The 16,919-nt window shown below is 39.7% G+C and overlaps 3 protein-coding genes across 3 annotated transcripts in view; all 3 read right to left on the reverse strand.

Moving 5' to 3' along the window:
• LOC109030866 (arrestin homolog) overlaps positions 1 to 16,919 on the reverse strand; it is a 389,313-nt gene that overhangs the window by 202,635 nt on the left and 169,759 nt on the right. The gene's annotated exons all lie outside the window — the stretch shown is intronic.
• On the reverse strand, positions 462 to 3,008 carry LOC109030863 (venom serine carboxypeptidase). The gene is given in 2 exon segments (XM_019042044.2): positions 462 to 1,579; positions 1,582 to 3,008. Coding segments are annotated over 2 exon segments (1,404 nt in total). The 5' UTR covers positions 2,267 to 3,008; the 3' UTR covers positions 462 to 860.
• Positions 3,485 to 6,521, reverse strand: LOC140223745 (venom serine carboxypeptidase-like). Its single transcript, XM_072300992.1, has one exon. The coding sequence runs from the start codon at positions 4,980 to 4,982 to the stop codon at positions 3,576 to 3,578; it is 1,407 nt and encodes a 468-aa protein (XP_072157093.1). The 5' UTR covers positions 4,983 to 6,521; the 3' UTR covers positions 3,485 to 3,575.

Consider the following 16,919-nt stretch of genomic DNA (forward strand, 5'->3'; position numbering starts at 1 on the left):
ATATTGATGACAAAACTTTAAAAATATGTAAGTCTGCATCATTGCCAGATTATAGTAATATTTACTTTACGAGGACAAGAGGCTTCCCTTTTTTTCAATTAATTTTTATTTATATATAGTGAAAGCTCGCTGAGTCGAATTTTGTAGGGAGCGAGAAAAAATTCGACTTAATTGGTATTTCGTATTAACCGTAGTTCGACTGAACGAGCTTTTACTGTTACCTTGCGAATCGTGCAGCGTATGTTCTCGATAACAATTCAATTTGATAAGGATAAGCAATTTTTCTGGCACAAAGTAAACACTGTCGGATATTTTACAGACACAATAATCAAGATATACATATAGATGTTTTTGTAAATTTCATGTTTCTCGCCATGCGTTGATTATTATTGTAAAACCCTTCTCGAAATCTCATTTTAACTCCCCGGAGAAACACAATGAATAGAGTAGTGCTCTCGACAATGTTTGAAGCAAATTTTATTCTTGTACCTCATCTGATCATTTACAGCTAAAAAAAGTGAGTTAGCAACGTTTTCGCTGCTTACTTCTTAAAATACGATACAAAGGAGCAACAATTTATCCGTTTAATGAGTTTTCACGTGCATCTAATTAAGTCAACGCTCCTAAGTGGGCAAATTACCCCAAAAACCCAATGTAACAGCATTTGAAATGCAAATTAAAACATGTACAGTGCCTTAAGCCTACACATAAACTAAAATTTATGCCTTCACGCTGAAATTAGCTTGCTTCATGTTTCAAAACATTCACATGAAGCATGTACTAAACATTGTCACTGTTTTAGATACACGTTTAATAGAGCTCCGCAAAAGCTTGTTCCTTGATATACGCTTTCCTGAATTTTAACACTTGAAAGAGCTACTGTTTGTTATAAACCTGTCCAAAAGTTCAAAAGCCCACTTCGGTTGAGTAGTGGGCACCATATGACCCGCATTCCGGACCAAGACCTCCGTGAATGTTCCTGCCGTCTTGTAATATCCTGCCACATCCACATTAACTTTAAACTGACACCTCTTGGCCTTATGATACTCACTGGCATGCGGCCACTCAAGAGAATCGTAAAATGCCACGCTTAACGGGTAGGCGACAATGATATCAAGTTGACCACTATAGTACAAAATCGGGAATTTCTCCGCTGCAAGGAGCTCTTCTACCCAGGGCTTCACAGACTGCATTATATCCGCTTCAAGATTTTCGTACGTTTTATCTCCGTCATTGAATGGGTAACTCCCTACGTGAATTGCTTTTCTGGTCCGTGGACTATCAATAAAAATAATTTCAGGGCCATCCTCGCCTATCTCGTCGTTTACAAAATCATACAAATTTTTTAGCGCTGATTTTTGCTTGAATTCACTCAATTCTTTATTCCGCAAGTCGTTGGCAAGCAAGTATTGTCCCGATCTGATAAGAGCCCGCATTTCGTTCTCTCTTTTCTGGAAGTCATCCCTCGTCCGAGAGTCTATAAGTCCAAGCTTATGTAAGTAGAAAGAGTAATTGAGCATATGAAGCCTGTCCGCGCTACCATTCCCAATCATAAGCCCCGCTAGATTGACTTTAAAATAGACACTTTGTTTTCTTGATATATTTTGTGTCCAATCGCTGGAATATACTTCCCAGCGTAGGACTCGCCCGTGATGAATAGCTTGTTACTTTGTAGAGTCGGGAAGAGTTTGTGGAGCTGTACCAACGCTTCGTAGAGGTCTCTGGCAACGTCTGTCTCGTCACGCGCGTATCCTGAATCTTTCTTCGTGAAGCTGAACCCGGCTCCAACTGGGTTGTCGATGAAGACAAGATTGTATTTCCGGTGCCAGGAGTATTTCCTCCTCTTTAATTTTTGATTTTTAGTCACAGAAAATGGTCCTAATTCTGTGAAGAGACCAAACATAGAACTGGATCCAGGCCCACCCTGCAGCCAGACGACCAGCGGTTTTTTCTTCCAGTCACCTTGCTGGCTTTTGAAGAACCAGAAAAAGAGGTTCGAGTCGGTGGATTTGTTGACAGTCAAGTAACCAGAGAAGCTGTCGACATTTTTCAGCATCGGTGGTACTTTGGCTAGGTTCTGTCCCTTTTCGATTTGCCCATTTTCGATGTAGGGTGTTAAAAACAGAGCATCGTCTTGCGTTAATCCGGAAGATACGTCTGGTACATTATTCTTGCCACGGCCGTAATCGTCGATGAAACCGGAAATCAAACTCAAGACCGTAAAGAATGCTAAAATCAGCAAATATCTCTGGCTTGATACGTACATAATTAAACCATTTGACGGTCAATGTATTATTTCACAACGTTGAGGAACAGCCACCACACTAGAGGTAAATCCGCACAATTGAGTTCGCGCATTAATGAGAAGAAAAATACAACGCCCTAATGTGCTGTTTCACTTTAAAAGCTTTTAAATTTTAATCGTCCAACTTATTAACATCATGAAGAAGTCATGAATTGAATGATTTTTTATTGCATAGCATCAAATGGACAGAAAACTGATACCCCATGTAAATGGACGTATTTCTATCAAACGGAACTATACGTATTAGGACATGAGCCCTGCGTCCTATAAGAATAAGTGTATAACAGGGCTGATATCATGATGCACATAGTTCCGTTTGGCAGAAATGCGTCCAAATGGTACTGCTTGAAATCTCAATTAAAGATTATTGTGAATCCCACTTAATTCCTCCCTGATAAAATAAACCGAGAGTTTCTTTAGGTTCAAACTGTGTTTCTAATGACCAATTTTTCACATTTGTATGAGTGATACACAAACAAAATTATATTTTTTCTTTGTTTGAAAAGGAGCTGGCAACGTCCAAGACGCTTTATCTGTGGAGCTTTATGATTACCACCTCTCTTTAAACTTTAAAACACTGTTCACTTTGTAAGTAACAGGATTGGGGATTAGTGCTGGACCTTCACCATTCGATGGGTAAATCAAGGCAAAAAATTACCAATATTTTCATTAGAGTAAAAAATATGAACTCTAATAAGTATTAATGAAAGACTGATATGGGGGGGGGGGGGGCTGAGGCAGATGAATAGGAGCACTACGTAATTCTAGTGTTTTTTTTTTCTCTTTCGTACTTATTTGTAGTTGAGTTATAAAGTGAAGATTTCATCAGACAAATTGCAAAACAATATTTCGGCAAAGTTTTTCACTTAGTTTTTTGTATATTTTCTTATCAAAGAGTGACGACAGTTGTAAAAAATTGTGTGACCGAATCGAAGAGAAAGGACGTTTCCTCTGGAGAAAAAATTCTACTTAAAAAAAAAACTTAACAACGTTTATCCATGACCTAAAAGTTTTTGTTTCCGGGCTTCAGGGCTTTAATCCCTTCAAATTTTCAAATTCCAAGGTCAGACTTGCGCCAAAATTTCCATTTTCTTCCTCCAAGCATTCGCAAAAATATAGGTTAATTTCTAACAGGAGATGAAGTTTTTTTTCATCAATCAAGTCAAATATAGATTTGAATTTGTTTCCATATGATCTATTTTTGGATCAGTTCCTATAAGCACAAAAAATATTTTGTGTGAAAAGGAGGAGCACGGGACTCTCATCAGATTTAACATACAAATGAGGAACTATTGATTATAAACCTGTCCATAAGCGCAAAAGCCCACTTTGGTTGCGTAGTGGGTACCATATGACCCGTATTTCGCACCATGACCTCCGTAAATGTCCCTGCTGTTTTGTAATACCCCGCTATTTCCGCTCCAACTTTGAACTGACACCTCTTGGCTTTATGATACTCACTGGCACACGGCCACTCCAGAGAATCGTAGAATGTTACGCTAAGAGCGTGAGTGACGAGAATATCAAGTTGACCAGTAAAAAACAAAATCGGGAACTCCTTTGCTGCCAGAAGCTTTTCCACCAAGGGCTTCACGGACTGCATTAAATCCGCTTTGAGATTCTCGAAGGTTTTATCTCCATTATTGAAAGCGCAGTTACCAACATGAATTACCTTACGAATTTTAGAATCATTCATGAATTTGATCACGGGCCGAAAATCACCCACACTATCGTTTACAAAATCAAACAAATTTTTCAGCCCCGTTATTTGCTTGATTCTTCTCCACTTTTCCTCGCGTAGCTCGTTAGCGAGCATGTATTGACCCGATCTTATATTATCCCGGATTTCATCCTCTTTTCTCTGAAAGTCATCTCTCGTCATCGAGTCAATCAACCCAAGCCTGTATAAAAATGCAGATTGGTCGACGATATGAACTGGATCGGTCCAACCATTGCCAATCATTAGCCCGGCGAGATTGATTTTAAAATTAGACACTTTGTTCTCTTGATATATTTTGTGTCCAATCGCTAGAATATACTTTCCAGCGTAGGACTCGCCCGTGATGAATAGCTTGTTCCTTTGTAGAGTCGGGAAGAGTTTGTGGAGCTGTACCAACGCTTCGTAGAGGTCTCTGGCAACGTCTGTCTCGTCACGCGCGTATCCTGAATCTTTCTTCGTGAAGCTGAACCCGGCTCCAACTGGGTTGTCGATGAAGACAAGATTGTATTTTCGGTGCCAGGAGTATTTCCTCCTCTTTAATTTTTGGTTTTTAGTCACAAAAAATGGTCCTAATTCTGTGAAGAGGCCAAACATGGAACTGGATCCAGGCCCACCCTGCAGCCAGACGACCAGCGGTTTTTTCCTCCAGTCACCTTGCTGGCTTTTGAAGAACCAGAAAAAGAGGTTCGAGTCGGTGGATTTGTTGACGGTCAAGTAACCAGAGAAGCTGTCGACATTTTTCAGCATCGGTGGTACTTTGGCTAAGTTCTGTCCCTTTTCGATTTGCCCATTTTCGATGTAAGATGTTAAAAATAAAGCGTCATCCTCTGTTAGTCTGGAGTCTGCTACGGGTACGTTATTCTTACCTCGGCTGTAACCGTCAACAAACGCTGTGACAGAACTCAGGAACGCAGTGAGCATCAGATTGATGAACCATTTTTGCCTTATCTTTTCCATGTTCCAATTGTTTTTACAATTTAAAATTTCACAGCTCAAAGTAACTACGCACTGTAGAGTATCCACAAATTAGAAATTAAATGTACTGTCCCAAATGTAACATGTAGCGTTACCTACACTATTTTCTTCTAAAGGTGATTAACTTAAAAAATATAATCAAACCAAGATTCACATTCTTATAGGTACATGAATTTTTATGATCACATTCGCGGAGGCAACGCAATAAGAGACTGATACGTGCCGCTTGAAGGATACAGTTTGAAATCTCGAGTGGAAACATTTTTAAGTCGAACTTTATTCTCCGATAAAATAACAATTTCAACTACTTAAGTTCGGAAGTAATGCAGTGATGCCTTCTGATTTGCAAAAAGTCATATTTGCGTTAGCCCGAGATAATGTGTTTCTGTTTCCTCTTTGAGAAGGAGGTTGAAAGCAATTTTGATGCCGTATGACACTCAATTCACCATTTTTCTGATCATGTTCCAAAAGAAGTTGTACTTAAATGGTTAGGTCACCATAAATTAGGCGGAACATTGATAAGGCAACACATTTTATTGACTGCCAAGGAATACAATCATTCAAAAGTCCTTCATTTCGGTTTGTATGCAATTTGATTTCTGGAAAGTTAAAGAAATTGCTCGAGATAATAGAGGACTTACGGGAACGATAAACGTAGCCCGCTGCGCCATCTGTAGACGGCTAAATAATGAATCCTTTCAAAACTCCTTCATTTTGGAGTGTGTGCAAATTAATCCCCGAGAATTTAAAAAAGTTGCTCAAGATAAGAGCAGGAAATAGGAATCATCATCTCAGCAGTAAAATCGCATAGAAAACGTGCAAATAGTGCAGATTATTAATTGTTTTAGATAACGCTGGGCCGCCATTTTTGCAAGATAAATACATTTTTAATCAACCGCAGAATCACCTGTACTTAAGAAAGTTTTCCGTCACTACTTCAACCGAATCCATCAAAAATACGTGCGTAAGGTCACTCAACCCAAGGGACTATAGCCGGGTTTGACCCTGTTCAAGTTGCCAGTTTTCGATGTATGGTGACAAGAACAGAGCATCGCCCTTGGTATCATAATACTCATAAGACTCAGAAGTAAGTACTGAGAGTGTTAAAATCAAATTAAAAGAGATCTGGACCGTTTTAAACATTTTGACGACACTTTGAAAGACACAATGTGTAAAAAAAATGCCGTGTACATTAAGTTCGATTTTTGTTTTCACTGCACGAAAACTTGGGTTCCTCCCGGAAGAAGGCGGCGTGAACGTCCAGTAATAGGTTGGCGGGAGGGAGTGGAGGGGGAGATCAGACGGTGTAATCTGCCCGATGATTTGTGGGAGGATCGATTCCGATGGCGATTTGGAGTCGCAGAGCGCTCTAGTGCGCTGAGGTACCGGCTTCATATGTATGTATGCACAAAAACTGACTCTTTCTTTGATTAATGAAAATAAACACTACAAAAAACACAAGATTTAAGACAGAATAATTGACTGGCACCACTTTTACCCAAAACAGTCGAAACAACAGAAGACACTCGAACTGGGCTTTGATAAATGATGTCTGTCTGGAAATGCGAGATAAAATTTTAAACACTTTTTGATTTGAATTTCACGACATAATCCCACTAGATAATGATTTCGGTGATGCTATATTTCTTGTAACCGTCAAGTGCCTGGTGATAAACACCGCAATCACACGCTGAATGTGGGAGCTGAATGTGGCTTGAATGTGGAAGTCATCGGCCCGATGCCTGAATTTTGCGCGTGACGCGCAAAACTCAGCAACCATCGGACCAATTTTGAATTTTTCTGAACAATTCGAGTAGATTTAATACACATCTGGATGAAAATAACTCGAATTTGCTAAATTTCAGCCGTTGGGCGATGACTGTTGACTTCCACATTCAGCTGCTAAATTCAGCGTCTGATTGCGGCATTAGGTATATTCTGTAATGATTCCAAATGGGTTGTCAAAATGCCACGTTTGGACTGTGTACCTAAACATGAATGCCATTTATGTTCGTTGCGAAAATTTTGTTGGAATTGGACTTCATTTTGCAATAGTCAGGAACTACAATTCCTCGTTCATCTGTAAAGACACTTATGCACATTGAAAAGCTAATGGTACATACGTTGTTTCTAAACTGAGCCAGGAATTGTGTTCCGAATTGCAAAGTGAAGTCCACTTGATTTGAGTCCAAAAGAGGAGAAGACGTGTATTATAATGCTTTAATTGTTTCTTGTCTAGTGGTCCCTTCTTTGCCACATCCAACTGACACTTGTTGGTCTTGTGAATCTCTTTGGCATTCGGCCACTGATGCCTGTTGACTCGACGCACAGTGAACCGAACTTCGTGTTCACTACGTTTTTTACGTGCTTCAATTTGACATTGAGGATTTTTTCGACTTTTTCTTTTTTTTACTCGGAGATTAACAACGAAATGCTCAGAATGTTCATGGCACAATTAAAAATCGAGGAGTGAAATTCGGTGCTGGAGTCTATATAGCGCCCAAAACCCATAAAAGATATGGATGGGAAGTGAAATGAGTACCAGAAAGCGTGCGACACCCCTCAAAAAGAGTAGATTCTGCTCCGTGGTAGTGTGAGTCACTCTGAAAAAAGTACGAATTCCGCTCCACATTCACATCACTCGGCATTTTTGAGCGCTATGTAGACTTTGACACAGAATTTCAGTCAAAAATTTTTAATTAGTGTATATAATTAATTGGAGACGGCTAAAAGTTTGGGACCTTAACGAGAAGTTATAACTTCCCAACTCATCAGAATCCCTAAGAACGTTAACGAAACCCGTAAACAAAGTTCCTTTTCACCGTGAAATGTCACGTATAGTCCTATATATTGCCCTCACACGTGAATACTCAAGGAAGTGCTGAAATTCGCATTTTAATTCGTGTCAAACTCAGCAAAAGTACGTTCAAGCGGAGGTTGAGTAATAAATTATCATTAGCGACGTCAACTTTGGCATAAAGATTGTTCAAAACTTAAGTTGGCCCATAAAATTGAGTGCTGTGCTGCGCAGTGCAGTCAATTTTATAAACAAGAAAGTGGGACGGAAAAATGCGGTTTCTGAGATCAGTCAAGCGCTAACAATTGCCAAACTTGAAACCAGGTGAGGCCACGGTTCAGATCTTTCGAGGGATCGTTGAGATTAATTGCGTGAACTTTTCCAAAAGTTTCGGCCTTTCGTCAAATCTCTCTTGTCTCTCGGGGATAATTACATGTCACTAGATCGTTGGGCCTGGGTTAGAAAGCTATAAATTAGGTGTTTTTAGCTGCTCATATGATGTGAATACGTGATTTATCTCTCGTAGAAAGTGATAAGTTGAAAGTGAAAGAGTGTGGTGACTCAGTACTGATGAATGGTGGAACATACGAGACGAGACCACCTTTCTTGTTCTCCAAATGGTAGCATTTTAATTTGTCAAAAGATGACTGATCGTACTTATTAAGAGAAATTTCGCGAATGAGTCGGTTGCTTTGGTCACAGAATTGAGCGTTGATGCTTCGTTCGTGCAGATCAGCTAAAAATATCAAGGTCCATCCAAACAGCAACTTTCTACGTTCAATGTACCCCCCATATCTTGGTTGAGTTATTGCACTGGTTACTCAACCCGACACTCGGATGAAAACAAGGCAGAAGAAACCAAGGGTGTCACTAACGCGGAGGATGACGTCATAAATCGCGCGATATCTCTGTTACGATTGAGCGTAGAAAGTCGCTATTTGGACGGATCTTATTATTTTTAGCCTGTCAGCAAAAAACAAGAATCAAAACACGAGTCTGTGACCTGTGCAACTGACTTACTCTTCATTAAATTTTAAAACGGAATACAATGCAACACTTACAACTTACATGAAAATTAACGGGCGCACATAACCGACACTTACCTGAAACAAAATAGAATAATATAGATGAGTGACGCAAATAGAAAAAAACGTAGATTATTCTCAAATGGGACAAATATGATGTTTTTCTTTAAAGTTATTTGCGGGGTTTAATCCATTTGAGGATTCTGCAACATTGAATGAGCATAACTCGAACCCTAACCCGGGTACACGGACTTTATGTCCACTTTTTTTACGTCCACTGACTTTTCGTCCAAAATTTTTACGTCCACAGTTCTAAAGCCCACACGATTGTTAAGTCCATTACTTAAACGTCCACCAAGTTAGTCCACAAATTTAAAGTCCACTAAAATCAAATTCAAGCGTCATATCTTAGTCCGTGTGTAAAATTATATTGACAATATCGAAATGAGGAAATTAAGAGAGAATGAGGTGTTGTTATCGTAACTCATATTTTAAATGAAATACATGTATTAATTTCTTCTTTTGATTCATCTTTTCAAATTGTCTTTGGTAAAAACTTGGTTTCATTTCTATCCTTGAAATTTCCGATATAAAATATGCCTTGAATGTACATTCTTTTTTTTTTAATGAAATTGATTACTTCATTTTAAAAAAATTTACATTTTAAAAACATGGTAAATATTTGTAAAACCTTTTCCAAGGAATGGCATCGATATGAATCTCAATGAGCCGTAGTTGTGATAAAAGAAACTATACAAAAATTAATAAAAGAGGAAAAAAACTAAGAAGCACGCAATTTTTTGTTTTTAACTTATTTGTACATCGACCTCCTTAAGTCAAACATCCAATTTTGAGCGATGGTTGCGCTTACACCACGCTGCGGCACAGTAAAAGCCCAAAACATAAAAGAATAAATTTGAATGCTTTGGAAATCATTAAATTTGATACGGAACGAATATTATATTTACAAAAACACATTATATTTTCCAGTAGTACATATTTCTTTTTCATCAGTTTAAAAGGGAATAATCAATGCAGAGACTGCAAACATTTCAAAATCATGAGTTGAAAAACGCTGACTCCGCGTATCTAAATATTAGAGCCAAACACAGAGCGGAGCGGCGTGTTAGCAGCGCAGAACGCGCACGGGCTCCTACAAACCTAACGGGATACTTCTCGCATTGCGCAACGCGTGAAGTATCCCGTTAGGTTTGTAGGCGCCTATGCGCGTGTCACGCTGGTCGCCTGCCGCGCCGCAACGCTTTGAGCAACTATTTCGCGTCAGAGGCGTTGCACAGTATCCTACAAGATTGAAGGCGCACGAAATAACTAGTTAAAGAGAACTTTCAATTTTGACTGCATCTGTTACTGAAAAATGTTTAATTTGGCATTGGAGCGATTCCTAGGCTCCCGCTTTGGTTTTCATCTTATCATATCCGTACAGTGTACACATGAACATATGTTTTTATCTGCTCTTAGAGTCTGTTCTCTTTCATGACTTGATTCATGAATGAAATGTTTTTAAGAATGAAGGTAGTAGTAGTATGCATTTATTTTTGAGGTGGTTCCTGTCATTTAAATGAGAATAAAAAAATGTGGACATAACATGTCCACAATTTGGACAATTTTGGACATATTCATGGTTGGACATTAAATCATGTGGACTTAATAAAGACTGGACTTACGTTTAGTGGACATAAATAGCGGTGGACATGTATTTAATGGACGAAAGGTAGGTGGACATAAAGTCCTTGTAGCAGGGTTAGTGCACATCCATGCCCCAGGTTTTCAAATGTTCAATCAGGGATTACGGCCGAGTGGCTTCTGCTTCTGCAGATTTACTCGTCAGTTTTATGAAAATTTGTCGCCGCCGCCGGTATCTGAATCCGGGACCTAATCTGCCGTGCTAAGGATAAACGCCATATGAACATTCAGTCCTTGCCAAATGCCTTTCGATGAAACATAAATTTCCTACCAAAATTATGAATATTTTTCTTCAAAAATTTCAGCGAATTATTTCCGCAATTTCACCTAGTTCCTGAAAATTTCAAAGAAAAATATATGTAACTTTCCTTATAAATAAATATTTTATCGTAATAAATTTGGCAACTCTCGAAAGTTCACACGGCGTTCTTCCTTAGCACGGGAGTATTGACCTAGAGCCAGACGCCTGACCACTAGGCCAACCTGGCTGACAAGTAAGATCACTTGTAAACTGACATAAATATGTAGAGAACCCTATTCAACTTTTCAACGAAATGTGTAGGTCCTATAAACGAAGCCTCACCACTCGACCCTCGGAATACCAAAGTTCGCTTTTCTGTCGTGCCGAGGATACTCGTCCTATGAGCCTTTAGAGTCGCGGCATTATCTTCGATTAAAACCGAGAAAACTCTTGAATATTTTTCTTCCAATTTCTCAAGACAATTTTGTTCGCAATTTGACCTATAATATCTGAAAATTTTAAGAATGAATGGACCGAGTTGATCAGAAAGGAACCTCCCCACATAAAGTTGAAACTCAGAAAAGGAGGTTTGAAATTTTATTCCTGCATAAGGCTCAATGCAGAAAATAAACTTAAACCGCTCTTTTCACAAACTAATTTCTTTTTTTTTGACATTGAGTTTTTGGCAGGAGAAAATATACGGCTAGTGGAACTCGAAAACATTCTTAACTCAATTTTTTCGAAAATGTGGGTTGGTTCCTTACTGATAAATTCGGTCCAAATGTGTATGTGGTAAAAATTCATCGTTCTGAGGAAGAACGCCGTACAAGCCTTCAGACGTTGCCAAATTTCCGTCGACAAATCTCACATTTTTTTGAAAAATTTATGATTATTTTTTTTTCCGATTTTTCGGAAAATTATGCTCGTAAACTGATCTAAAACATCAGAAAACTTCAAGAAAAAGAATTCATAATTCTCTTCCAAATAAGCATATTCTAAGAGGAAATTTTACAAAATCTAAATGCTCATACGGCGTTTTCGCTTATTGCAGGAGCATTCCTCTCGCCGTCAATACTGCCGTGCTAAGGAAGAGCGCCGTATGAACATTCGAGAGTTGCCAAATTTCCCTTGATAAAACATGTATTTTTGACGACGTCCATGCACATTTTTCTTTGAGATTTTCAGATATTTTGGATTAAATTGCGTAAAACTTTTCTGAAATTTGTGGAAAAAAATATTCACAATGTTCCCAGTAGATTCGGTATTTATCGAAGGAAACTTGGCATCGTGTGACGGCTCATACGGCGTTTTTCCTGGACATGGCAGAGTAAATGCGTTACGCAAGAGCCGAACGGGGACCGAAAATCCATCCACTCATTTACTTATCCCGGGAGCCGCTCGATTTGCGTAAGCTCACCACTTTCCGGGCGCCGCTCCCTCCCGCTCCCTGCCGCTCCCTGCCACCCCCGTTCGACCCCCGGTGCCGTCCACCCACGTGGGCGCCCAATTTGTCCCCGCATCGGCTTACGCAACCCGCGTGTCAAGGGCCGACAGAAATGGAGCAGGATCAACACGGATGGGGGGTGAGGGCGAGGGTGGGGAAATTATGCGTTCCGGCCTGTAGGAGGAGGCGGGGGGGGGGGTTATTTTAACGAAGAGCAAACATCATTTCCGTCCGGGGGTACTTCCGAACGCCCCGGAAAAATCCACGGGCTGATTATACAATACGGCGGTTTGATTAAAGCTTCCCGACGGGACGATCCTCTTGGCGTACGCCTCGTATTCTCTAACGGAATCATAAAATGTATTGCTTTTAGGGCGCCGATTCCAACGAATCCAAGGTATAGATGAATCTCTCGAGTTCGCAACGCGCCAGGTGAGTCACATTCAACTACAAGCAAAACCACCAATCATTATCGAATGCACGTATTTCCATCAAACGGAACTAAGCGCCATACGGGGATGAAGGGGGAGGGGAGCGTGGGTTGGCGGGTGTTGCGGAACGCCATGCTCGTTCCGTCCTATACTCGCAATGCTTTTCCATGGCGCTTAGTTCCGTTTGACAGAACGCCCTATCCGGGATTCTATAATCCTCAAATGGAACTCAATTTGACGCTTTGTCCTGTCTAACAGAAATACGTCCAAATTCAACGATGAGGCGTCTTTTTAGCCCAGTTCTTACGTGATGGTGACTTTTGCAATTTGGCATCACTTTTAGGTGGATCCAATTGGGGGCGGGGGCGTAGATGGCATAACCACCCCCCCCCCCTTCGTCATAAAAAAGAAGGAAGAAAAAGAGAAAAAAGAGAAAAGGAAGGGGCATAGGGAAGGAGAAGGAAGGACACTTGTATCCGGTAATTTTTAAAACGAAATTGACTATAACCGCATGTTATGCTTTAAAATTTCGATAATTTTCTGAGGGAAGCCCCTTGGATCCCCTTCCGCCTCCCTCGTTCAAAAAGTCTAAAGCCGCCAATGGCATGACTGAGAATTGAAAATTTAATTGGACTACACTTTGCAATTTGGAACTGTAAATTCTGGCCCGGTTTAAAAACAACGTATGTGCCATTAGTTTCCCTATGCACATAAGTGTTTTTCCAGAAGAGCCAGAATTTATAGCTCCGAATTGCAAAATGCAGTCCAATTGAACACTTTGTACAAAAGAACTACTATTTCTGACTCATCCGCATTCAATCACCTATTTGCATTGTAGAAACTAATGGACAAACGTTGTTTTCTAAAATATGCCATAAATAGTAGTTCCTCACTGCAGAATTAGGTCCAAATGTATGTAAAGCATTGTAGATACATCGAGGTATACTAACCTACCTACTATTTGCTTACAGCCCCTTCTCGGCGCACTTGTCGCATAGTGTTCAGTTTGGCAAAGTACGCACCTTACAGAATCACCCCAAACTTGACTTCCATAGACTGAAAAGCCAAGTTGAGCCTTAATGAACATGAGCTTTGTATAGGAAGGCCCTATGCAGTATGCAGTTTAGTCTCGTTTCCTCCATTTCATCCAATTAAACAAATTTGAAAGAATAGAAGGATCACATTTGAAATAACTAGGAATAACGTCCATAATGGTATTCATAAAGTAGGTTGCACAAAAAAGTCAAATCGAATATTTTCTTGAAAGGTTTCTTGCGTGTACTGAAAATTTTCGATTTAATTCACTCTAATTTCGTGATTAACACAAAACGTGCCTTTGCCTTCCTCAAAAATTCAACCACCAGGTTAGAAAAATTTAAAAAGTTATGGCCGTGATTGGACGCATTTCTGCCAAACGGAACAGTGTGCATTATGATGCGAGCCTTGTTATACATTTATTCTTATGGGACGCAGGGCTCATGTCTTAATGCACATAGTTCCGTTTGATATAAATACGTCCAATTGAGGACTAACGCTGTTCTGCCGATTGCTGTCCTCCTTACAAGTTAACAGCACTGCTCTTCCTCAATGGCTGTTGCAAACTTTTGCTAGAGCAAAAATAAGAGTTGTTTCTTGTAGTAATGCCTCAAAAATCACGATGAGGCATCGGTAAAGTCTGAAATGCACTCATAACTTCACAATCTGCGTAAGAAATATGTGTTTTTTAAGCTTCCGCTTCAACAACGCTAATACGGCACAGGTGAACATTTTGTTAGAGGAGTCGCTCCATCGTCGGCGATATTCATCATGGCCGACGCTGCGAGCAGTTCCGCGCGTAATTCGAGAGAGTTCAAGGCAACAATTCGGCGTGGAAAATAGAGTAACACACGATGTTACTGGAATCAGAAGTGATTCGTACCAGAAATTGCGATGGCGTGATATCGAATGCGATGATGGACGATTCTTCAAAACTTTCCTGCCGTTTCGTTTCTCGGAAGCTCAATTCCGATTTTTCGCTGTGAGTTAGAGTGCATTTCAGACTTCCATGCGTCCGGATTGGGCATATTATACACTCTTTGTTTGCTTAGAAAAGTTGCAAATGCCATTGATTCATTATAAAGATCGATCTATGTGAGGCAGCCTATCTACGAGGTATCGAGTTTGAGACTCATTTAGAAGAAAAAAAAGCATCCTTCCCAACTTTCCAAGATGGCCAGAAATCCCTGCCTCCAGCGGGTTAATGTTCAGGCAAACATTCATGGCGACAGACACCCTGTCACAAGCTTGGAAGTCCCAGCTTAAAGTTGAATATTGCCGGCAAATATGACTGCGACATTGCACGTAGTTGCCAAAATATCTGTCAATTTTGAGATGAATCTTCAATGATTGGATTGAGTCTTGCGGCTCATCAAATGTTCAAGTTCATGTTACAAAGCTGAAACTTGTTTTTCTTACGTCAATTTTTTCATCGAAATTTACCGTCCGACAAAATCTTTCGGAATCACCGTTTAATAAGCCCTCCTCGTATTCCAGGGAGACTCATCCGGCAAGAGTGGAGCCGACGGAGGTTATTTTAAGGCTGCGACTCACGACAGCGCAAGAGGGGAAGGGGAAGGAAGATTTGTAATTGCCAAATTACCAAGATAAGCACCAAAGTGCGATCGGGCTCCCAGGGTTTGGATTTTCGCTGCGATCTTGCAAGAGTGCGATCCCTGTCGGTACCCTGCGCACCCGGCCCGGAAAACCATTTTAATTAAAAAACTAATCCTGTCCAGGTTTATCTATATCTGAAGCAAACAAGTGCTCCCCCTCCACCCTCCCCATGCAAGTGCCCCCCGCACACCCTCGCACCGACACCGACCTGTTCCCATTGTTACGTTTACTATCCCGAAGAGCTAAAATCTCAGTCATTCATACGGGACAGTATGTAGGAGGAGGTAGGGATCATATTCATTGTCGTTCCTTATTTACCCATTTTTCTTTAGCTGACCCCACGGGGTTTACAGTGTGACTCATAGGGAGATATAAACAAGCCTTTAATACGGAATCAAAAAGAGAAAAATTCTTACCAACTTTCAGTAAAATTCAATACCAATGATCTTTAGAAAAAGATCCTTGTGGGCGATTACAATGATTTGCGAGTAAAGAGAGCAAAATGTATAAAAGAGAAAATATTCCAGGTTTTCGATAAAAATATTAAGTAGGTCCATACAAATCATATGCCTACTTTAAAATTGGGAAAAATTTTAGGATTTTCCTTTTTTAACTTATTTTTTTCATAGGCAAACCATCGTAAGAACCATGAGAATCCATTTTAAAAGCTGCTTGTTAAATTTACTGAAGTTTATAATTTTCTTAATAATGTATAAATGGCTCTTGAAACCGCCCTAGATCACAATTTGAACCACACGGGACATCCTAAAGGAAGGAGCTGCTTAAAGAGCGACGAAAAATACGGCCAAAATTAGGCCAATTATACACCACAATTATGACCAAATTCTGTGCAATTAGGAAAATCTTAATCTCTATTGTGTAATCCATTTGCATTATGTTAAACTTTCAATGGCTTAAGTTTTGAGACTCATCCCTGATAGCACAGTTATACACATAATGGAATGTTTTTAAAATGTTTAAAATGTTGTCAATCTCGGATCAGTCATTGACATATTTCCAACACATTTTCAAAACGAATACATGAAATGTGCAAGTTGACCGTGTCTTTGAAACATTGAAAAAATATTGAAAATTGTTCTACTTGTGGTCATTCTAACCTTCTTTAAATAAGTTGAAAACGTTTCAATTTTATTGGAGGTGAAAACAATTTTAAATTCCTGGTATGCATCGCGTTTATCTCCATAAAAGCTTATGAGTCATGGATAATGTAAAATATTGAAACCTTACATCATGCTTTACGTATACTTTTCTAAAGTGAGGACGTCCTAATCCCTCTGCTAGGTTGATACTGATGAAGTGACCCCTACACTCATTAGGCATAGTCTATATCCGGGATGCCCAGATCCATGTTGTGATGACTATAATGCCTCAACGACAATTATGAAAATAGATGTCTGAAAATTTTTGTCACGTTTACGAAGAGGTGACATGGGAATGTGTTGAACACAGAGTGGGCTCGTGTTTGACACATCAACCGGGTTTCTAAAGTGTCACGTGAAACATTTCAGAAATGAGACTTGGTGTTATTGACTTATTTTGAAAACATCTCCAAAACTAGTTGTGCCATTAGGGTATACTTTTCTGATGATAGAATGCTCTTAAAA

Source organism: Bemisia tabaci, chromosome 5 (assembly GCF_918797505.1).
Source record: "Bemisia tabaci chromosome 5, PGI_BMITA_v3".
NCBI lineage: Eukaryota > Metazoa > Arthropoda > Insecta > Hemiptera > Aleyrodidae > Bemisia > Bemisia tabaci.

Bases quoted from the DNA above. Each gene is read 5' to 3' on its own strand.
- LOC140223745 (XM_072300992.1), bottom strand. From the start codon at position 4,982: ATGGAAAAGATAAGGCAAAAATGGTTCATCAATCTGATGCTCACTGCG.